Here is a 25,137-nt window from a genome sequence, read left to right as displayed (position 1 = left end):
ATGGATGGAGAGACGACACATCTGGCATACAATGGTTCGAATTACAAGTATTTGAAATGGAGTTTATTGTCAGTGAAGATGGAATTCGCATGAAAACTATAGAACAAATGCAAACGTTTAATTCCTCTCAGGTAAGATGCATGTTTAAAATTATTCAAACATTTTCTTTAATATTTAACAAGCCTTAACCAACCTCTGGACAACATAGAAGTTAGTAGTAAGTTGGCATAGTTTAAAAAAAGTCTTTATATGATGAAACATGACTTATGTGACTTCTGGTGTCAGAACACAGGCAGGATACATCTTCAAGAAAATGGGATATTCTCAATAGAAATTACAGCTATTGACAAAGCTGGAAACTTCAAAAGTGGCAGAAGAATCATCATCTATGATGGAGAATCCAAGGTAGAGACGACTCCCAACACTGTCTTACGTGTGACGTCAGCTGCTGAGATATCTTCATGGGACTGGCAGTGGACATCAGACTCAGTTAACATCGACTGGAACAACCGCTACATCAACACGCTACACTACAGAAACAGATGGCTGGAAAGGGTATTGCCAGTTTCTAATGTTGACGAGGAGTATGATGACCAAGGGTACAGCAGAGGTGTGGATAAAATCCCCAGTTTACAAGGTGATGATTTCGAGACATTGTCTCATTTACGTCTCTTTTCGAGAATATCCATGTCCGTTGCATTGTAGAATTGACATATGTTTTTTTAATGTTAAATCAGCAATCTGGTTTCAAATTCAAGGAGCGAAGCTGACAATGTTAATTTTAACACTTATCTGTTACAGGAATTGTTGCCATAAAAACTGCTTACAAAGTTGATCACAAGGGAGGTACTTCAATAGAAACAGTTCCAGATGACCCAGACTTCAGCAGCCTCTACCTGAACCAGTCCCATACAATCTCACCCACTTTGGTTGACGGGGACACTTTCCGCCACTGGATCCGAGCTTATGACGTCCGGGGGGAGTATCTGGAGGAGACGGTAACGGTCCACATTGACACATCGCCTCCTATCATTGAGAACCTGTGGCTGACACGAGGCGACAGGCTGAATGTCAGTGTACACAACATAGATGAATTTAATCAAATGGTGTAAGTAATATTCAGAGTGAAAATAGGATACATGGATAAGTTCAGAGAGAACAGGATATCAGAAATCACTTAGCTGATACTTGAGCCTATTCCTGAAAGATTCTGTCTTGAATTATTTGCACTGACACACAGTTGATGCCTTACATATGAAGTCTTCTTGAAGCATCTTTTCAGAACGTATCCAACACAAATACCAAAGAGAACCATTAAGTTACATTTGAGAAGCCGTAGTATCCATGCAATATTTCCGTTTAGACGGTGGTGCCTTTATCAAGAAATGTCTTTGTTGTGCCAGGAAATTGATATTTTATTAAGAAACATGTTTCTTGTTCATTGAAACTAATGTTATCATTTCATTTCATACCTTTTTTGTAAATTATTTTTTTCAATTTGTGAGTTTACCTCAAATATGATAATCACTGTTATTTATAACACCATTCAACGAATTATATATTCCTCTGTTTAACTTGCAGTATCGAATGGGTGAGTTATGATGATCACAGTGGTTTGGAGACAGTTACCTGGCGACTATTTGATAACTACACAGGGGAAGATTTGGTCCATGGTGTGGAGCACATTTCTGCGCAGGGTGAGGCACAGGTAAATAGTTGGTTTGCACTCTTGGTTTGCACATGAATTGATTTAAATGATAAATGTGAAATGTTAACAGCACCAAAATATAATGTCCAACAAATTATATACAGGACTTGGTGGAATGTGAAACAAAATACCAAACTGCAGCCAGAGGTCCTAATTGTTACTGCACTCCTGGAGTTGGATGCTACCACAGGCACTTCCAGGTCAAGCCCAAGATTGTATCAGCCAATCTGACACACGGAGGGATCTTTCATGACAAGGACAAGGGGGTTCATGACTCGGATTACTATCTTGAAGTCACGGTGATGAATCGTGCAAAACTCAGAACAACCCTGGATTTTAAGGTTTGTAAAACATTCTGAGATTAAACAAGTATGTTTGTTGACACATGGCAGTGACAATTGCATGCTTTTCAAACCCCTTGTTTGGTAAGTTGTGTTATGCTATTAAACTGTTATATCTGACTAGGTGACCATTGACTCCAGTCCACCTCACCCTGGTTCTGTTCAAGATGGGCAAAGGGGCCATCCCGAAATTGACTACCAAGACAGTATGCAGCTCCATGCCCACTGGGAGGGATTCTTTGATAGGGAAAGTGGCGTCACGTTTTACCAGTATGGATATGCTGGTCATTGTCTTGAGATAAGGAATTTTGGACTTGATTTGCCTTCACCCAATGTAAGTATGGAACTAATTGTTTGTCCCATGCGAAATAGGAGTACATTTATGATAACAATGAAATATAATTAAGTAATTACTATTATTTTCATCAAATCATTTCAATCCGTCTACTGGTTGCTGGCTATTGTGTAAAATCTGACTGTTCACTGATTACACACAGGTGACCGAAACATCCTCCACTCACGTCTCCTGGACGGCCCCTTCTGAAGGCAGGTTCTATATCACAGTCGTCGCCTTCAACCGCGCTCTGGAGCCATCTCTTCCTGTTTGCTCTGATGGAGTAACTGTGGACCAGACAGAACCGTTACTGAAACAGATTGCTGTCCTTAACTCCCGCACTACTGAAGGTCTGGTGACGAATGGTGAGGAAGTGTGGCTCGTCACTGCAGACAGGAGGAGGAGTCAGATTGAAGAACCAGATACTCATTGCAGGTATAGTATTACCACTCTTGAAACCCTAAAACACAGTGATCGAAGAAAATACTTGTCAGGAAATGTATGAATAATATACTAGCTTATGAATATGTTAGTACTCACAAACAAATGCTTCTGCACTCGTGTATCTTGACAGTCTATATTTGCAGAATGCGATCAGCAGTAACAAGCAATCAAAGCTTGTCTCTCCTACCCCTTCACAAACACCTCAATGGTTCAACTGTGATCCACCAAGCTTCCTCCTGCAGTCATCATCAACCCTTCCGACTCCGCTCTATCAATCAGTTTTATATGTCCCAGAAACATCACGTGAGTCCTAGTCTGAAATGACAGTTTATTGTGACATCAACTATTTTCAGTTATAGATTTTATGATAATTACAATCGGTGCATATCACACTGTATATTTTCTTTTCCAGCTCTATGTCAACTGGACTAGCAGTGATGTTGAGAGTGGTATTTATGACTATGAGCTAGGACTGATGTCTGATTCATCTCGTGAAGCAGCTCCAGATATTCTGCCTTACACATCCACGCACCACCACCCTCATTATGAAGGCTTCCATCCGCATCTGAGTGAAGGGGAACAGTTCTATATAGCAGTAAAAGCTATCAATAAAGCTGCATTATCTGTAACTGAGGTACGTCAGACATACGCATATATATAACATGTCTAAAAAATGATGTTACACTAAAAAGGAAAAGAAAGAAAGTCCCAAATAACGACATTCTCAAATAGACACACATATTCAAGTGTACGTCTGAGAAATATCATCATTAGTTTGCCCATAAAAAAACGAAATGGAGGCGTAGAATGAAACAATGTTACTTTTACTTGGTTTGAAGTTTGACGGACGAAAGTTAATTTAAAACAGCCGCCAGTCTCCACTCTCTATATTATGGCAGGTCTTGGGGCCTGTAACAGTGTACACCCAGGCACCAGCGTTCACACCACCAATCACTGCTGGCCTACAACAAAACCATCTTGTCATCACCTGGACATCAGGTTCTTTCCAAGATGCCAAACAAGACTATCTGACCTACACAGTTGCTGTTGGTGCGTATCTGTCGAGTGAGCTATCATAATGATATTTCTATTATTTTATATGACAAAAGAATGACAGTTCATATAACGACTGTCATCTGACATCATTCTTTCAGGTAGAAGCCACTTGTATACTCTGTAAACGTTAAAACTCTACATTGAAGATTGATCCTTCAACGCATACATACAGGATTTTAGATGAAATTGAAACTCATTTTCCTGGTTTCACAATTTTTTAAACCATATTCAGGTTCGTCTCCTGGTGGATCTAGGATCCTCCCCTTCCTCCCTCTCCAGTCAGGAGGAGGATGCTCTGTCTCCACGCCACCATCATGCACAGCTGTAGCCACCCGCGACCTCCACTGGGATCTGCATCACGGCCACACGTACTATGTTTCAGTCAAAGTGACCAACATTGTCGGACTGTGGACTGTTGGTGTATCAGAACCATACGTCCACGATGTCAGACTACCTTCCCTGGGAGTGGTACTTGATATCTGTCCACAGGAGGAACAAGAACTTTTTGACATCACGGTAAAACAACCTGTCTCTATAAGGTTAACTATCTGTATGTCAACAGAAAAGATTTCACGCTAACAGACAAAACACATGATATCGTTCATTTAGACACCACTACATTGAACATTCAACAGTGCACTCATATTTGCATTTAATGTTTTGGTTGCTTGTTTCATTTCAGGACTTTGTGGACTCAGATCTCCAGCTCTCTACCACCACACTTCATACAAAATGGACTGGGTTTGACGATGACCTGATTGGGATCGAGTATAGTGTCTGTATTGGTACATTGCCTGGACTCCAAAACGTCAGACCCTATGAAGATGTTGAAAAGTCGATGTCACACAAGTTTAACAACTTGATACTAAGTTTGCACACTGTAAGTGAACATGTTGATACCTGTCATTTTTTCATTATAGGCTACGTCACAAACACATATGTGAGATATGTTCAGAGTGACCATATTTAATATAGGGTTAGTTCAGGTTACAAAATCAATAGTGATATATTTTATGTTTGATATTAAGAAAGAACACGTCCTTTAATCTGCATTTCCTACAAAGATCAAGTATGTAGTCGAGCACAACCTTTCAGTTGTTGGCCTCTTCTCTCACAGGTGTACTATGTGACAGTGCAGGCCAGGACATCTGCTGGAGAAACCAGTCAGTCATCAGATGGGGTCATGGTCATCAAACATAATGAGGATGTAGCCGGACGTGTCACAGTTAGAGATGGAGAGGGATGTCCCAATGGTATGACTTGATTGGATATATTCGTGTGTGATGTGGACATTATTTAGGCATGACTAAAACAAATGTTTTTCTAAGCAACTTAAATGTTATAATAAGTGAGAATATAGGTGTAATACTTCTTTCCATCCAGGGACTCACAATCGGACCACAAGCAAGACTAACATTCGAGATGTACCTGTAAGTACACAAAAACCTTGTCATGAGAACTCACTGAACACTCATTCATCGAACATTTGTAAACACCACAATAGCAATGAATATAAGTTGTTAGACCTCAATGATGAAATATTGTTCCAACTATGTGTCGTTTCTCGTATATGTTTACTTACTGATTTTGCACCTTACACTGTGGCATCAGTGTGTTCCTGATCTGATCTACCAAGTGTCTACGTCCGTGTATACCGCCAACTGGGAAGCGACTGGTGTCAACATTCCCTACACTGATGTCCAGATACGTCTTGAAACAAAGTTCCATGGGTCAGGTATATCAAGTTATTATCACCGGTTTTATATATCAGAACACAATACACAAACATGTGTGGTTTCTTGTACCACAATATACTCAATCTTTCACTTTGATATGCACCGTCTGATGGGGGATAACCTCTAATTGAGATGTTGTTTCTGACATTATTAATGAAACTTATTGATGCAAGAAGAGAGGTAGGGCTCTTAGCGGCATGTATTATGAAGGCTTCTCTGGGTCACGTGGTCACAAGTGAAAGAGAAGCTAACAACACTTAAACAACATATCTGAGGCTTACTATTAGGCTATAAACCATTCGGAATAAGAAGGTCACTCCCTGGCAAGTTTCAGAAAAATAGGCTGACTGCAGTAGAAATGCAGACCAAATGTTCAAATAGTTTTGAAAAAATGGATAAATTGCATTACAAAAACATTCAGTCCAACATGGCTCCCATACCATGGCACCAATGTCCATATTTGAAGAATGTGGAATGAAAAGCATCGTATTTGGTTGAAGCATCCAAACTGATTGTCTTAGCAGTAGTGGAACAATAGTGTTTATGATATTATTGTATACGTACAGTCTGCCCTTCGTCAAGTGATCATTGGCCTTGTGAATGCTGTATCTGGTACGCATCAGTCAACATACACACAAGTTGGACAGAATCGGACAATGTAATACAAACGACCAAAGATAACACGTGTGTGTGCAATCAATATTAAGATATCATTTGTAAAATGCTGGTGGCAACTTATACATACATTTGCCAAGTAAAGTGTTCAAAGATGAGATATAAAGTATAATGTGCGTACATATCCATATTTTGTATACACATAGCAACTAATGCCTGAGAGACCGATAATGCATTTCCAGATGATCTGTGGCACACCGTGGATGGGTTCACAAGCCTGGGAGTCTCGGACTATGCAGTGTTAAGTGGACTTTCCCTGGCCCCAGGACACACCTACAGGGCTGCTGTCATGTTCTGTGATGTGCGAGTCTGCACCAGGCCCGTGCATAGTGACGGTGTGACAGTAATACCCCATCCTCCTGTAGCAGGGGGCATCAACATTACATACACGGAGACAGAGTTGATGTCACAAGTGAGCACTACGGTAGCCAATCATATTATCATCATGGAATATCCAGAAATATACTTGGACGTATAACCTACTGAAAGAAGATGGCTCTTCAATATATTCCATATACAGATGACACACTGGTCTAAGGTGCCACCTCTGGACATCAGTATTTATGGTGGCACTTAGAATGCAATCGGCGTGTGATAGGTTCAGAATACAAGATTTGACAACACTATATCCATACGCAGTGTTTAAAAAAACTGATTAACATTTAATATCAACATCATCTTCCATCGTTGTCCTATGATTGAACGACTAATACATGTTGTGTTGAACTGTATCAAACACTTAAAACTACAAATGGCAAGTTTTCTTTACCTTTGCACAGCTCGAGGTTGCTCTGGATCGTTTCCACGATGGCGACATACCTGTTACATCCAACTCGTATGCTGTGATGGACAGGTTTGAGTGGAGTCTGACAGATAGTGGACATTTCAGCAACCTTCTGACACATTGGACACCTGTGAACAATCTTATTAATCAGGATACTCAGGTAACCTAAATGATAAAGTACATTTCATCTTAAACTAACGATTCCATTCAAAACACATACTTGATATCTGCAAAATACGAGTCATGATGATAACGTGAATTTCATTTTTGTGTGGCAGGTTTTATTCACGATCAGCCTCTCCAGACCTGTGGACTTTAGTAAGTGTCGCCGCCTAGCCGTCAGAGGATACAACAAAGTGGGTCACTCTACTGTAGTGTCTGCTGATGTCAGAAACTGCTCTGCCTTTGATCCACTCTTGGTGAAGCCTTCGCTCGTCATTGATGCCGTTGGTAAGAAATGTAAAATAATAGTATAATGTTCACATGCCTCAGTATGATGCCCTTTTAAAATATTATAACATATTATATTTACTTCATACATGCATGAGGGTACATGAAAAGTAATAAGTATTTTTCGAAACAAATTTCCTTTGACTTTTCACTCACTTCACTTACTCACTCACTCATATATCAGTTTCATACCTGTATGTCATATATTCCTGGCAGGTATAATGATTGGAAAGGACATTGGGAACAACATCACCTTGGAACAGAATGCCCTGTGGCCTATGCCGGATGTTGATTATACTCCCTACAAAAACGTCCTGTCTGCTGTGTGGCCAAGTTTACGTCACAGGAAGTACAAGTGGGCGGTGGTAGCAGGTGACAAGTTGGACCCCACATCTCACTACAAGCGGGAGAGTCTGATGACTTTCACTGATCCATGTGCATTGGCCGATGTTGTCCAGTGTGGAGAAACGGGTATTTCTTTGGAGGACATACTATTTCTGCGCGAACTTCTAAGTCTGTTGTATGTGGCTCACTGTTGATATTTTGAAATGTTTCATGTTAATACAACTGTTTGCTCGTAGATTTAACAAACATTATAATACTTTCAGACCAAATTCCAGGTACTTTGATCAAGACGATTTGCTGAGTATATTGAACTTTATCTTTACATATCAAAATTGACACTTTAATATGAATGGCATTGTGTGTTTTGTTCATCTTCCAGGAAAAGAATTTGTCAACATACACTTTGACCACAAGGAAGAACTTTCCCATGGACAGACGTTTCACATCTGTATTCAAGCCGAGGAGACGGAGGTGACAAATGAGAAATGGACGACTGTCCTGAAAGAGGTGAATGCTTGTAGTGACGGTATCACTGTTGACCTCACTCCACCATCTCCTGGCTCGGTCAGTATCCAGGGGCTAAAGGAAAAAATATATCAGGTATGTGACATTTCATTTCTTGGCATCACTGACAAAAGTGACACATGTTTCCATGGTCCTTTTTCAATTGACAGCTGACTTACCTTTGCATGTGTTTGTGATGAGTGCAACCGACGGGGCAGGATACGCTCACCTTTTCGCTTATATCTGGTATTATCACTATTTGATAGTGATTCAAAAACATATGCTTATGACATGGCCGGAATAGTACAATGGTCAGACAAGATTTCTTATGATTATGGAAAGTGTTTCCACAAACAACTAAGTGTCATCACTGATTTTCAGTTGTTCATTCATATAATTCTATTTCACTTTTTACGCCAATGGAATCTGTTTCGGCGGATAATGTAGACTGGTTGTTCTCTTGCATTGATAATTTAAATACATTTCGTCACTTTATTTATTTGACTAACCTAGCTGTATGACCGGAATGGGGGTAGTCAAACAGAGATGGTTGGTTGACTGTTGGCGGTTTATTGAAACTAATCTGGATATATTGGACGTTCCGCTCTTATGCTGTAAGCATTTTCTCCGGAAACCTTTACATAATCCAAACTGGAAGTTGTGATAGTTTGTTAAACACTGAGTTAGAAACATGAAACATTCTGTTCAAAGGTTCAAATGCAGTAAGCATTTTCCTTCACTGAAACCAGAGATGATTATGAGTTATCCATTAACTAACTATATCTCTCACAGATGAGCACATCTGAAGTGAGTGTTAACTGGTCTGGCTTTACTGATGTGGAGGAGGAAGGAACAAGTTTACATGCGAGCGGCATCGCCTTCTATCATGTTGCATTAGGTAGGACAATATTGTAGGTTGAGATGTATGTCAAGTACATAATGTTTTATAGGGTTTTTTCTTCTGTTTCTTTCTTCTTACGAACAGAGTTTATTGAAGTTTCAGAACATGGACTTTGTACGAGTATTGAATAATCTACTAATAGATAAAAATATAATGTACATTGCTGAAATGACAAACGCGTTCATGTAACAGGGTCAATGCCAGGAGAGGAAGACATCAGGGTGTTCGCAAATGTTGGACACGCCCATCACACCATGCTATCAGATCTTCAACTACAAGACGGACACGTCATCTATGCTACTGTCAGAGGTACATGTATATATCTGTGTATGAAACAGGTCTTCTAATAACGATTCAGTATTGTTATTTACAGAAACTATACCACTATACCACTGTTGTCATTGACCTCATAATACTACCATTTACAGCATGAAATGTATTCATATGTATTTGTGGATACCAGCAGATTGAAACTAAGTAGTAAATTGTACATGAATCTATCTTATCCTGAGATGATTTTGATTTTGGTGTTTACAGCTACCGACTTTGTCAACAGCCACACAGCTATATCGTCAGCAGGTTTCGTCATCGACTCTACTCCACCCTACCACACAGGCATAAACATACAACTTGACGAAAGATACATCACAGCGCCCATCCTTTCAGTGTGGTACATATTAGTAAATTTACGAATTTGTTTGAAACAGGTTATGTTCTTCATTAGTTTTAAATCACAGAAACATGAGTTTGATTATTGTTCACACAACTTAACATTCTGTGTTTATTCACAGTTTGTTTGTTCCGTGAATGTCATTGATGAAGTGGGTTTTCTCTATATTACCATGTTCTATATTTCTGACCACATCGTAATCAAACAGCCAATAAAACAGCTTCACATGCTATGTGTACTCCAACTCTGGATATTGATAGGGCTCAATAATAGTTCGATAACAAGTAGTGTATTTCTTGTTATTTTGTATTTCAGCTGGGAGGGAGTGTTTATGGACTTTGAGAGTGGTATCAAACAATTCGATGTTTATGTTGGAAGTAGACCAGGTCACCAGGACATCTTGGAATTGAGACGAGTAGAGAACCATTGTGCAGAACTTGACATTTCCCAAACTATGAAAGATGGTCACAGTTTGTTTGTTACAGTAAAGGTGATTTATAACTCAATGTTATATAACTTTGGATATCCAACCTGCTTTTAGTTAAGGTCCAGAAACAATTATGTTGAATCTAGTGGCAGAATGCACGTTGACACTTTTACAATATTATAGAAGTTGAAGAGGCTGAGTGGTTGTGATCAAACTATCGCATAAGTCCTCAATTCCATGATTTACCATAGTCATTAATCGTCAAAGAAGACATAGTCAATGTAAGTCCTTCATTTATCAGTGAATGAACAGTTAATGGATCTGTTTCCCTCCGCTCTGCAGGCCTACAACAGAGTGAGTCTCACCACATTCATCACGTCACATGCCCTGGAAGTGGATACAACAGCCCCTAGTGTCGGTCATGTGTTTGATGGGAGATCATTAGCTGGTTCAGCAGGGGTGAAGGATAGAGATCACATTACCAGAACAGAGGACATGGGAGCCCACTGGGAAGGGTTTTCCGATTTCCATTCTGCAATTTCACACTTTTTGGTCAAGGTTGGGACTTGCCCTGGTTGTGAGGACAGAGTGGCGGAATATGATGCTGGTGCAAGAACAGGTGGGTTTTATTAGGTACCAGATGAGAGGTATACAAACTGGTCAGGTCTGCAAAACAATGAACCTACATGATGTTTTCCTGTTCATGACTTCAAATGGCATCGACAGAACTAACGGTCTAAAACTATAAAGACATACTTTTGTATTCATAAAAAAATATTATCAAGTAAAAACAAGTCGTTATTCATAACTGTGACAACCCCAGTGCCATGTGAGGTAGATTAGGATTAAATGTATTGTCACTTAAATCAATCTTAGACTTAATTCTCTATCCTCATTACACAACATGGGCACCATACAACGTGTACACTGTTCACCTTTGGCACCTTTGTATAATCTTTCGAGTTGTTGCAGGCCAGCTTCATGTTGTTTCTCTACAGATATCCTGTGTATTAGCGTGTTATAGGCGCTCCAAGATCGTAGCTGAATTCCATGTAGGCAATGTGTCTTGCTGTCTTCATTTCAAACACCATTTTAATGTTTTGTTATGCATTTTGCCCGGTTTAGTCCCTATTTCCATCAATAGTCTGAAATAGATTTTAGCATTTGCCACTTATTACTGAATGTTATACTGAATGCAACATAGATACAGCTTGGTTGTACGGTCTGTAAATAATCTAGTCTGGACCAGATAATCCAGTGATTAACATCATGAGCATCGATCCATGCAATTGGGATCAATGACATGCATCAACCAAGTCGGTGAGCCTGACCACCCGATCCCGTTAGTCGCCTTTTACGACAAGCATGGTCACCTTTTACGGCAAGCATGGGTTGCTGAAGACCTATTCTACCCCGGAATCTTCACGGGTCCATTGATACAGCAAAACTGAAGTAACCTTGTGCTTATTTCCAGATGTTGTGTTCCATCACATTATATTTGCTGAGGGTGTCAGGTACTACGTGACAGTGACAGCGTGTAACAAGGCGGGACTGTGCAGCAGCGCCACATCTGACGGTGTCATCCTGGATCAAAGTCCACCGGTCCCTGGCAGCGTCATGGACGGCACACACGACCGAGACTCCCAGTACCAGGCATCCAGGTTTGCTCATATTTATGCTAAGTTATTTTCATATTAACTTTATATTATGTTGGTTGGTTGGTTGTTTAACGCCACACGCAGCAATATTCTAGCTATATCACGACGTTCTGTAAATAATCTGGACAAGACAATCAAGTGATTAATATCATGAGCATCGATCCACGCATGGGATCGATGACATACATCTATCAAGTCAGCGAGCCTGACCATCCGATCCCGTTAGTCGCCTCTCACGACAAGCACAGTCGCCTTTTACGGCAAGCATGGGTCGCTTTAGACCTATTCTACCCAGGATTTCCACGGGTCTTATATTATGTATATAAAATCACTATACATCGTGGTTATATTATGTATACAAAAATCACTATACATCGCAATATATACTCATTTGTATCACCCAGTTATCATTACAATACTATAGCGATTGTATGCACGCAGGATTAATATAATAAAATTCATATCTACATGTCTTGTCACTAGAACGTTCCTGGGCTGCAAGTGGCATGGGTTCCAGGACACAGAGTCAGGTCTGGACTTCTATGAATGGCAGGTGGGGACAACACCAGGAGGCAATGATATTCTCTCATCCCAACATGCTGCCCTTGAAGAGGTGGCATTCCATACACTGAATGAAAGCCAGCTGCTTCCAGTCGGAAAAAGGATGTATATAACAGTTAGAGCGTTCAACAAAGCAGGTATGAGTAATTGAAAAATTCAGGATAAAGTAATAGTCATTTCAAGATACAAACACTTCGTGCTCTGCTTTGAAATCAAGCTTTCTTTTATATCAGCCACAGTGATGAATATCCTATACGTTATCTGTCAGAAATGTTTTCGAAAACATTAGGTTGAACGTTTTAGATAATGAACATTCTTTAGGAATGACAGTTTGACATAATTCTACTTATGTTGTGGGCCAAGTGATGCGGACAGCTTTTATAAGTATATATTAATTTATACCATTGCACAGTTAGGTTCATTTCATTTTCGTTTCTCTTAGCTATGAATATGCAAATACTCGGCGCTTTGGTTTTTAATTTGATAATGACTCCAGTTGGAAATGTCTCTAGGAATGTTCACCACATCAACATCGAATGGTTTCATCATTGACGACAGCGCGCCTGAGGTGGTAAAGGCTCCATATATTGCGGGAGGGCAGGGATCGCTGGTTGCCATGACGCTGATAAGTCGGTCTACTGTGAGTGTCAGCTGGGAGCTGAAGGACGAGGAGTCTTTCATAGAGAGACAGTACATCTCCATCTCCACTCATCAGTTGGGGGAGTTTGATTCTTCCTTGATGGAGGTGAGAGCCAACAGTCAGGTGTTGACAGGGACTTTCCAATACCAATTAATGAAACAGGACAAGTCCTAAAGAATTAGCTGACCTTCTCAATCTTCGATTTGATTTGCATTAATATCTGTTCAACAAACATGATAAACGTATGTAATTAAGTAATACAATCCGTCTACTGTATATAACAACCTTAACCAGAAGACACGTTTTCTCTTCAGATTCCAGGACTGTTGAGAGAATTTACCTTCACACAGCTGAACCTTCATGACGGAAGCCACTACAGGGTAAAGGTTGTAGCATGCAACATGGCTGGTCTCTGTACACAAACTCAGACTGGAGACATTTTGGTTGACAGCACTGAACCAACAACAGGTAGGTCAATATCAACCATAAACACAGATTTTGATATAATATATCTTATCTACTAGTATTGAACTGTAGTGTGTGTATAATGAAATTATCTGCACAAGAACATCTAATTCAAACTCATCTTTGCAGGGGTACTTGCTGTGCAAACGGACCATGCTGCCAAACTGTCAAGGAATCAGTCTGGCTGGATGACTTGGACAACAAACAGCCTGAGTCTTGCATGGCTGGGTTTTGCCGATCTACACTCTGGCATAGATCATTATATAACTACAGTTGGCTCTAGACCGTTTGCTAACGACTTGGCACAGGTTACAACATTATATATTTGACATTGTATTAACAAGTCCAGAGGTTAATTGAACTGATTTCGATTCCTATGTCAAAATCTATATTTTAGGCATTTAAGGTACCATCTGCATGCAATATTAAGTTTCAGAGAAACAAAAGTAGTGTGGATTATCACTGAATTTCAGGCACATGACTTACTCTTGCTATTCTCTTGCATTGACAAGTAATAGACGCGTGGAGGTCTGGGGAGAAATAGGTCTTCAGCAACCCATGCCTACGGTAAAAGGCGACTGACTGGATCGGGTGGTCGGCTCACTGACTTGGTTGATGCCTGTCATCGATCCCAATTGCGTGGATCGATGTTTATAAAGTCAGTCACTGGATTGTCTGGTCCAGACTTGATTATTTACAGACCGGCGTCATATAGCTGGAATATTGCTGAGTGCGAAGTTAAACAACAAACCAACCAACAAGTAATAATGTTCTGAATGTATGCATCGTGTATGTCCAGGACCAGCTGGTGAAGGTATACCACAACATCAGTGGCGTCGACCTGGAAGATGAGGGAGTAGTGCAGACATTCAACATCAGCACCACTGACATGTCATCAACATCCTCTGTTTTCATCACCATGTGGGCAGTAAATGGGGTAATTACTTTGTCATAGTTGACTTTCCTTGTAAGTTGCTGTTGTGTACATTTTCTCGTTTTTCTTCCTTTCTTTGTGGTTCACTTCGTTTCGTGATGCAGGTTGGACTACAGAGCCGCCCCCTCCATTCCGAGCTGGTTTTGGGAGGGGGAGGGGAGCTGGAATTGGTGAGACGGTGCAGCTCCTACAGCTGTCAGGGACACTGCGTCTGTGCCGTCCAGGACAAGACGTGTGGCACCAGTCAAGGATGCAAAGTGTTTCCAAATGGTAGGATTGAGTATTGTTTAACGCCGCTTTCATCAATACTCGCGCAATATCACGGTGGGGGAAATAGGCTTCACACATTATACCCACGGGGCCAATACAATGTCATGATAAAGTAACTGAAGACCTCGTTTAAATAAAGTCAAAACATTTTAAAACACAGAACATGGTTTTGAGAGATAAACGATTTTCATTTTACACAAAACATCGTACTGCCTCCTGTCTCCACGTTATGTCCAAATCTATGTGACAGTTTCTGATGTAGGAAATTCTGCACTGAATGTCACTGACATCATTGACCTGAAATCTGCCGTATTGGGCGATGACGTGGACTTCTCACCCTATGACTCATTCCTTGCAGCAACATGGACGGTAACCAACATGCAAACTGCCCAGCCTGTAAGGTAATTGGTAATTTCCACTTACATTTCCAACATATTACTTCCGTATACTTATGTCTGAGATAGATACAGGCCTCAAACGATGTTATTTGCAGGTATGAGTTCAGTGCTGGGTATTCAAGTCTGCCATATCCGGCTGGGATTTATGAGGAAAGTAAGGAACGAGTGTGGTTTGATGCAGGACGTCTAATGTCTACAGTCATAGCACTCCCGAAAGGTAAGGGGGTGGAGGGATAAGTGTGTTCTGTTCTGTATTTGCCTAAATGCTATGTTTACTCTATATCCAAACGCACATGAGCCTGTATATGTTTTTATTCCAGGGCATGAGCTGACATCAGGGCTCAGTTACAGTGTATTTGTGCGAGCTTGGTATGACGAGCAGACCTACAAAATCTACAAATCTGATGGTATCCTTATTGATATTACAAGACCAAAAACAGCGTCACGACAAGGAGTATCGGTAGGAAACTTGCGTAATATACTATCAGAATAGATATGAATTCATTCCATCAGTTTTGAATCTTACAAAACGTATCAAATACATAATGATCACATATTTCATAAGATATGATTGGACTTGTATTACAAATGTCCAAATATAATCACAATGAGCCTTTTTGATAAAGTCGTTTTCACTTCAAAGTCACAATTCAATGTTTTTCTTGATAGATGAAAGAACTCTTAGAATCTGGAGACAGGAAAGACACCGACTATCAGAGCCGTGTAGATAGGATATACCTGAGCTGGAACAACGTGTTCATGGACACACAGGCAGGACTCCTGAAATACGGGGCATATACAAGTACTTCACCCGGCGGTATGTTTCCACAACATGTAACCTTTGGACAACAAAAGCATTTGCAACTATGTGTGTGCATTAACCGGAATGCTTAGAACTAGATGCAAACTTTGCCTGTGCCGGTATGTTTCAGGTTACAGCATACATGAGTCGTCAGGCATGACTTCAACTAACTGCACACTGCCTGGGTTGTCTCTAGAATCAGGAACAATCTACTACTCCAACATATTAGCATATAACAAAGCAGGACTGGTTGCTTGGGCGTTCTCAGATGGGGTACAGATCGATGTCACGCCACCAGTAGCGGGGATAATAGAAGATGGCGACGGTAGGCATAGGATTTCATCAAAGTTATGAACAAGAATTCAATACCATTGAATATTCAATCATTACAGGGCGTATTATGTATACTGTCTGTGGGGTCACATATATTTAAGTATTTCGGTGAGCGTGACATTGTTTCATCATTACTTTCACTTTCCAGGGCTCGGTGATATTGACTACCAAGCCTCCCAGACACGTGTAACTGCCTCCTGGTTTGGGTTTGCTGACAAAGATTCCACAATCAGCAAATATGTCTGGTGTGTTGGTACAACCAATGATACATCTGGATGCAACATCTTGGATTGGCAGGATGTGGGGCTACATACCTCAGCCAAGACACGCCTGGATTCACCACTTGATAATGGTATTAACATCAATCATTCGACTAGTTGTTTTAAAAAGAAAATATAGTGTAACTATTGGAACATAATTATACTTCGAGACAAACGACGTGGTGACATTAGACCACAGTGCCCACAGAGATGGTCCTTGGACCATTTGCATTAAGTGGCAAATCAAGGGACTGAACCAAACATATAAACTTGTCTGGGTTATCTGACAAAAATGTTCCAGGCTCTTGTACCAATTACTGTCACATTTATACATAGCCACAAAGTGAAATTACACCACAAAGAATAGACTCATAGCAATTACCATAATTTATTCATCCAACAGATAGATGTGACTGACAATAACTAAATACTTATTTTTCATTGTTTGTGTCAGACATAACGGTTCACAGTTATAAAATTAAAAAAATATAGTAGTATATATAGAGAGTTTTGTTTGTTCATATAGTATAGTGAATAGAAACTGTAAAAAAATTCTATAAATACTTAAGATGGCACTGGGGTTGCTTTATCTCATCAGAAAAAATGATGAAATGTGAAATTAATACGCACAAAAAGACCCTTTTATGTAAACAATGATTTATGGCACCAATTCAGTCTTGTATCTCTCAGATAAGCTAACTTCAGAGGTTTCTTAGAAAACATGTCATCATTGCAACTCTCGCAAAATAATTAAGAGGGCCTATTATTGACAAGTATCTTATAGAAAAGCATGCAAACATGTAACGTCATTCATGTAACGCCAGTAGTTTCTAAGAAAGGTTGCCCCCATGCATTGCAGATACTTTGTAATAAGTTAAAAAGCATAGAGCAAGGGCCTTAACTCGAACTCTTGATAAGTATTTCTTAGATCAGCTTGCAAAGTTTCATTCATGTTACTTCAGTAGTTTCTGAGAAAACTTGTCCCCATTTCAGACAGTATGCTTAAAAGTAATTAAGTTGAAAAGCATGGAGGAAGGGCCACAACTTTCTTAAAAATGGATTGAAGACTTTCGAATTTCCGAACTCATTTTAGATCATGACCAGTAATATCAAGCGTGACGGACGGGCGGACGAACATACACGAACATGTTCTTCAAGTGAGTGAGTGAGTGAGTGAGTTGGGTTTAACGCTGCTTTAAACAGTATTCCAGTCATATCACGGCGTGTCAGCTTAATGTGGGAGGAAAGCCCGAAGTGATGCAGGTCTCAGACGTTTACCACTTCGGTGAAACCCACGAGCACAGGTATGGTGCTGACAAATCTAGAAACATAATCGGGGCGAACCGGGATTCGAACCCACAATCATAGGTTTCTGGAGAGCCCAAGGGACGCAACTCTGCACAGCGAATCGCGCCGCCTTAGACGACTGGGCTACCTGTATCCCCCACATGTTCTTCAAAGAAAGCACATATTATAAATCATAATAGAGAATTGCTTCGGGACATAATTTCTGTCACTGATGCGTCAAATTTGGAAATGTCCTCCGTATGTCCACCATAAAACTTTTTGAAAGCTTTAATTAGACCTTGAATGTTGTTATATTGATCAAACAACTTTTGAGCAAGAGTCGTTTGAAGGTCTTTGAAAGCTTCGTGGACAGAGCATGTTCGATTGTACCTCGAAAGTTGTGACATGTAGACAGCAAGGGCTTGAGCTGCAGGAATATTAATATTCTCAACATGGAGGGAAAGTTGACTATTGAAAAGTTCAAGTCATCCCTCTTGTCATGCGGTCTTGTGGACAGTTTCTTGTCACTGAATCGTTATGAATAGATCTAAATATGAAACAGACATGTCAGTCTCTCTGGTTTCTTTTGTTGCCAGTTCAGGTGGGAAAATCAATGAAAGTTAAAAACAGGCATTCGTCTGATATACATTGACTATGGTACTGAAATTATCAATTCAGGACACTATCACTGTTGATTATAAGATTTCTTTATGAATATTATTTACAGGAATACAAATATGGACCAAAGTGTATGCAGTAGACGTTGTTGGCCACACATCTAAAGTGGTTGTATCAGATGGCGTCATCATCGATTCATCTCCACCTGTGGTTCAGAACATTGCGTATCTGGGAAACAATGTGTTGTCCAATCCTTCCTTTGAGGAAAGCATTAGCCGAGAATCAGCATCCAGTGACTGTCATCCTGAACCACCATCATGGGAGACTGGGAGGCACTCTTGCATTAAGCTAATCACATCTGGTGCTCTCCATGCAAAACACGGGAAGACTCTAGTTTCTGTACGAGGCAGCATACAACAGAATGTCAGGGACCTTGAAGTTGGTGGCAAATACAAAGTAACCATCCATGTTGGGTATCCTTTGGACATAACTGTCAATCAGAAAGCAGTAGAAGGTTTCATCTCGTTTGGAAATGACACCTTTACTTTCAGCCTCGATCCTCACCTTTGTGTAGATACGTGTCATGATACTGGAGGGCGGATCATCTTGTGGAGCCAGTATAGCTTCACCTTCTTGGCACAGAACACCACAACATTGTTGAAGATCGGGACGTCCTCTAACAACATGGAAATGGCCCTGGATCACGTGTTGTTGCAGAGAGTGGATTATGTGGGGAATGCAGATAATATGGTGACAGAAAATAACACCCTGTTTCAATCTGTCTTCCGGAAGCACTGGTCATCAGTCCATGCATCATGGCACTATGATGATCGAGAATCTCCAATTGTAGAATATACAATGGCCGCAGGTGATAAGATTATGTCTCATCAACCTATATCTTGTTCGCTTAATCTTTTGGGAGTGGATGTGTGTGCGTGCGTGTGCGTGAGATAGTGCGTTCGTTCCTGTCCTACCGGCGACACCCGTCGCAAACACATGCAAAGGCAAGTTCTTTGATCACCTCAAAAAATACGGGAAAGCATCTGTTGTATTTGAAGATGACTCACATCACATTTCTTAATGCGTGGAGGCAGCTACAGGGTGACAAATCTAATTTGTATGTCTTCCATTTTAACATTCGAGAGTTCAGCTGCAATAGCAATTGCTCTTTTCAATATGACTTCGACTTTTTACTGTGCTGTTACTTGTAATTTCATGTGCAGGACATGTTCGTCATTGTACCATTAGCATCAGTCAAGTATACAGTCAGATTTACAAGTAACACGTCTATTTTTGATGTGACGTATTGATACCCAGATACGTTTGGTGTTATAATTTAGACATAATGAGAGAAACAATAGATCAAATAAGTGTGATGCCAATACAATTATTGTCTCGTAAAGGTACAGTCCCCGGAGGAACTCAGGTGCTGAGGTATAAGAGTGTTGGCAGACATGCACATGGAACTGTGTCTGGTCTGAGGCTGTCTCACAAACAGAAACTATACCTGACCATCACAGCCAGGAATGCTGCTGGCCTCACCACTGTATCCCACCCTGAACCCATCACTGTCGACATGACTCCACCAATGTTCTTTCACGTCAATGATGGAGATGGTAAAGTGAAATACTTGTGGTTTCTGTCAAATCACATATTTAGATTTAATATATCAGATTTACAAAACGAGTCATCAATGTTTCAAACAGTCGTATAATTGCATTTAAATAGTTATATCCATTGATTACGTACATGTCGCATTAAGAACGCTTCATTATTCCTGCAGGAATGGACATTGACTACCAGGCTATGGGCGATGTATACTTAAACTGGGCAGTCGAGGAGCCAGAGTCGAATATTCTGCACTGTAGCTGGGCAATAGGTATGCAACATATCCGTATCCATATCTGTAAACAACGGAGTCTCGACAGGACAATCTAGTGATAGACACCAAATCATTGATCTACACAATTGGGATAAGATGACATGCGTCAACCAAGTCTGCGAGTCTGCCTACCGGATACCGTTAGTCGCCTCTTACAAGTATTGGTTGATGGAGACCAATTCTAACACAGATTTGATGGAGGCCAATTCTAACACAGATCTTCACGGGGACGCTTTCTTACCAGTCAAAGTACAGGAACATGTTCAGTTATTCACTGAGCGTGATATGATACTGATAACCTCACACAACACCACTATGCTTCACAGTACAACTTTGTGTTCATGTTTTACGAGTCAAAAATGCTTGTGGCTGATCTAAAGAATAACCACGTTTGCGGGCTTTCTTGAAAACAGACTTTTACCTTAAAGGTTATTTCATTCATTACTTTACAAATTATTGTTTGATTATGAATTTTTCCTGACTTTAATTTTGTTTGTGGATTGAAACATAAATATATTTTTTAACTTGTTTTGAAGACATTGTAAAAAGTAACTTTTCTCTCTAGGCACGACTCCAGGCAAAGGTGACATCAAGATGTTTGAATTGGTTCCCCCAAGTCAAACAACAGCTAACTTTGACATCTCAAGCGTCAATATTAGCCTTCCTCTGAAGATATTCTCAACAGTTCGCTGTATCAACACGGTGGGTTTGATGTCGTCACTTGTCTCTGATGGCGTAACTCTGACACGTGGTCAGCTGAAGCCTGCAGCGGCAGTCCTCCTGGAGGACAATGTCAGGTACTACTATCAACGTGGTCAATGCCTTAAAAACAACAGGGTGCGGATGCACTGGGCAAAGAATCTTCTCCAGACAACTGTGGTAAGTCTTTTTGTGGTATATCTATTTGTGTATTACCTGTATCTGACCTGTATATAAATAGATTAAATGACAAACCACTCTTGTCAGTAATGACGTGTGCTTGTTGATTTCATACTTAGATTGAGGTTACAGACGAGTCCAGCACATATCAGAACAGAATAGATTCCAGTTTTGAGTTTGCCACATTGTGTGGGCTGCACTTCAAGAACCTGGGCCCCTACCAAGTTGCAGTTTCTCAAGACAGCATCATTGGGATACAAGGGGAAACAACTCTTCTTAACCTTACCACCCACGGCAATCCACCGACGATAACAGGTAACATTGTTTTATCCTAAACTTGGCAGCTTATTTGACATCCAATGACAATCCTATTGTGTGTAAAGATATACATTATAGTAATGATTATGAATATCCAACCTGGCATATCAGCTATATATGTATGCGTATTACTGGCCAATACGACAGCATACTGACCGTGATGCATTCATATTTTAAGACTCAAAATTCCCCCATTCGTCACCACTCGTGCCCCTATCGATGAATGTTAAGTGCGAAAATACGACAAACCTATCAGGAATAATTTTTGATTTTACATATGTCTTGCATTTAAAAATATATCCAAGATACAGTTAAATGTGTTCAACTTTTATGTATAACAATGTAAGCATTTACTCAATCATTCATCCTAAAGTATGACACTTGGTCAATATTTGTAGGATCTGCTGAGATAGCTGTGTCTCGGAAAGGAAACCACATCTTTCTGAACTGGGACAGGCTGTTCGTCTCTCCTTGGGAGGATCTCCAATATGAGCTTCACATTGGAACAGTGGTTGGAGGAGCAGATATTTTGGGGGAGGTTCTCACAAGAAACTCCGAAATTGCACTGACCTTGATCTCGTCCCACTCGCAACCAGAATCTCTATTTGCAGCTGTGGCCGCAATTGACCCATGTGGTTATAGTGCTCACTATCAGCAGGAAATAGTACTTTAAACCTGTCATGGATATTTTTGATCACATACAAATGTATATATGTCAGGTTTTTACTGACGCGATTGAACGTATTGAATGTATTGAATGACGTCTCTCTCTGTGTATCTCTCTCTCTCTCTCAGCATATTCTTCTATTTTTCTAAATGTTAATTTATTTAAACATAAACAAAGACATGTTATGCATCGTTGCCTAAGACAGTCGTATATATGCATTCATTGTATATTAAACGGTGAACATGATTCAGTGTTGACTTTATTGTTTATTGTGTTCCTTTTAACGTTGATGTAAATACAAATACCACATTTGTAACAGTAACTGTATTGCCGCCTCTCTGTATCATCCTCCATGATATGTATCATCGCTTATGTGATAGCATTAATTTAGCCTTCAGTTAATATATATACACAGATGAGCATGGACACCCCACTCAGACCCTGTAAAGTGATTCCGGGCCGACCAGTCCTTGTTTTAAAACCTTAAAAGCAAGTACCATCTTTTAACGGCCTTTGGTATGACGCGGTCGTGTATCGATCCACCATCCTTCCGCTCTCCTGACAATTGTCAAGGTAGAAATTCTATCCACTGGACCACAACGCAAATACTACATGGTGGACATGCCTGTCGTAGGAGGCAACAAACATGATCCGATGGTCAGGTTTGCTATCTTGGTTGATGCATGTAATCGTATCCCAATGCGTAGATCAGTGCTCATGTTAATCAGTGGATTGTCTGGTCCAGACTCGATTATTTACAGACCGGCGGAATATTTCTGAGTTCGGCGGTAAACAACAAACATTCAAACAAACAAGCGTGTTACTCTCTTGAACATGATCTCTTTAGCCCTTCAAGTCGGCAGGTTTTGGTTGAAAATGTAAAATCCACGCGGGAGGGAATAACACTAGGGCCGAATGCTCTAGGGCCGTTCCGACAGAGTAAAGAAACTCTCGTGAAATATATCTTGCCAGGAAATATATACGCATAACATTGGACCTTCGATTGAACCACCAATTCACAACCAGTTCTGTGGTCTGATGGTTAGTGAGTGAGTGAGTTGGATTTAACGCCGCTTTTAACAGTATTACAGTTATATCACGGCGTGTCGGCTTGATTTGGTAGGAAAGCCCGAAGTGGTGCAGGTCTCAGACGTTTACCACTTCGGTGAAACTCACGAGCACGGGTATGGTGCTGAAAAACCTAGAGACATAATCGAGGTGAACCGGGATTCGAACAATCATAGGTATCTGGCGTGCCCAAGGACGCAACTCTGCACAGCGCCTTAGACAACTGGGCCACCCGTGGCCCCCTCTGATGGTTAGAGTGACTGGCTACTGACCAAGATGTTGTGGCTTTCAGACAACTGGAAGTCTAGATCACGTACTTTGTGCACCCCTCAGACAAGTGTAAATTAACACGAAACCCATGGCCGAAAGCTATGAATATATTTAGAAATTCACAAAAATACAAAAATAAAAATTCACAGAAATTATCATACCTTCTTTTTTTTTCAAATGCAACAGTTTTCAGTCATTCTTGAACACCATAAGTAAGTCAATGGGTTTAAGTACTGAAAGTTATTTTGAGAATACTAAACCGTTCACGACACCTATGAAGACACAAACGAGCACTTTCCATTTAGAACACTCATACATTTGTTGAGTTTCTTTCAGTTTTCTAACGATACATATTTCTTGTGTGAGCGACCTCTGATATAAGAGTGTTTCTGCAGGTTCCCAACCATGCAATGATATACGAGGTGCTAGAGTTCTCACCGTGATTGCATATCAGGCCAATTTTTGACAAATGATGATGAGGGTAGCATATATTTCGGAACGTATTCCTTCACGTGAAATATAGGTAATTTTATTTCTGCTTACATTTGTTCTCGTCACTCGTATATGATTTTATTACAATTGTACAGATCCTGAGCAGACCCATACCAGTTTCAACTCAAGACATTTCTCTCTCTATGTTAATGGACACAGCCTAGTGCGCTGAATGTTTAGTGATACTATTAAAACACGTGCAAAGGCTAGGCAATTGTTCACCTGAAAAAAGCACGGGAACATATACTATTAGTACAGTTAAGTCGAAATAGGGCATGCGGCAAACGTGGACATGTCCTCAAAATGTCTAACATAAAACGTTTTGAAACCTTTACTGAGACATTGAATGCTGAAATAAACAACTCCCGAGCAGGAGTATTACGCTCTTTGAAATCTTCGTGAAAGTTCATGTTCGATTGGCGTATCCATGTACGACCAATCAGATAACATACAGAAATACCGATGACTTTTACGTACATGATAGTAATGTTATAACATATATTTTAGTGTACTTTATCTCCGGTAGATAAATCTAATATAATGCGAGAGGCGGTAGGTAATGATGACACAAGGCCAATTTTGAAGACAAGATTGCAATTCTGTCAACAGAGACTATTGTGGGGATCAGTTTAATAAAGTGCCAAGAGAAATGGCGCTGTATTTTATAGTCCCATGTCAGACGTTTACAAGTCTTATGAATTCGCATAACACATACTTCCTGTGAAAGATGTTTATAATGATAATTAAGGAAAGGCTACGAAATGGGCCAAAATTACAGTTCATAGACATTGCACGGCTGTTATGGGGGTTTCAAAATAAAATCCTTATTGTGTGGGCACACTTAAGAAACAAACATACGTCATTGATTTAAAGCTCAAGAACCAAGGTCTCAGCTGGTAGCTGCAAAAATGTCTGTGTTTACTACTGATGGATAGCTTGCACCTTTTCCTTACTATAGGG

At 40.3% G+C, this 25,137-nt stretch overlaps 1 protein-coding gene across 1 annotated transcript; it reads left to right on the top strand.

The window, feature by feature from the left end:
- Positions 1–3: 3 nt before the first annotated feature.
- Positions 4–22,593, top strand: LOC124123061. Its single transcript, XM_048402960.1, has 44 exons — positions 4–131; positions 286–637; positions 802–1,108; positions 1,582–1,708; positions 1,813–2,049; positions 2,174–2,383; positions 2,547–2,818; positions 2,971–3,130; positions 3,240–3,461; positions 3,727–3,877; positions 4,116–4,399; positions 4,566–4,763; positions 5,001–5,136; positions 5,267–5,313; positions 5,495–5,618; positions 6,477–6,706; positions 7,074–7,238; positions 7,357–7,528; positions 7,745–7,999; positions 8,253–8,473; positions 9,170–9,275; positions 9,471–9,587; positions 9,816–9,948; positions 10,264–10,438; positions 10,718–10,994; positions 11,850–12,036; positions 12,517–12,731; positions 13,107–13,339; positions 13,549–13,702; positions 13,829–14,007; positions 14,499–14,636; positions 14,738–14,903; positions 15,166–15,304; positions 15,397–15,518; positions 15,622–15,761; positions 15,971–16,118; positions 16,234–16,428; positions 16,585–16,788; positions 18,711–19,469; positions 20,005–20,217; positions 20,385–20,480; positions 21,049–21,362; positions 21,482–21,677; positions 22,079–22,593. Exons 1-44 carry the CDS (start codon positions 57–59, stop codon positions 22,351–22,353), a joined length of 8,826 nt encoding a protein of 2,941 aa, XP_048258917.1. The 5' UTR covers positions 4–56; the 3' UTR covers positions 22,354–22,593.
- Positions 22,594–25,137: the final 2,544 nt, after the last annotated feature.

Source organism: Haliotis rufescens, unplaced genomic scaffold, assembly GCF_023055435.1.
Source record: "Haliotis rufescens isolate VD_foot unplaced genomic scaffold, xgHalRufe1.0.p SCAF_3, whole genome shotgun sequence".
Classification (NCBI taxonomy): domain Eukaryota; kingdom Metazoa; phylum Mollusca; class Gastropoda; order Lepetellida; family Haliotidae; genus Haliotis; species Haliotis rufescens.
The sequence above is the reverse complement of the archived record's forward strand: the minus strand, read 5'-3'. Positions and strand labels throughout refer to the sequence as shown.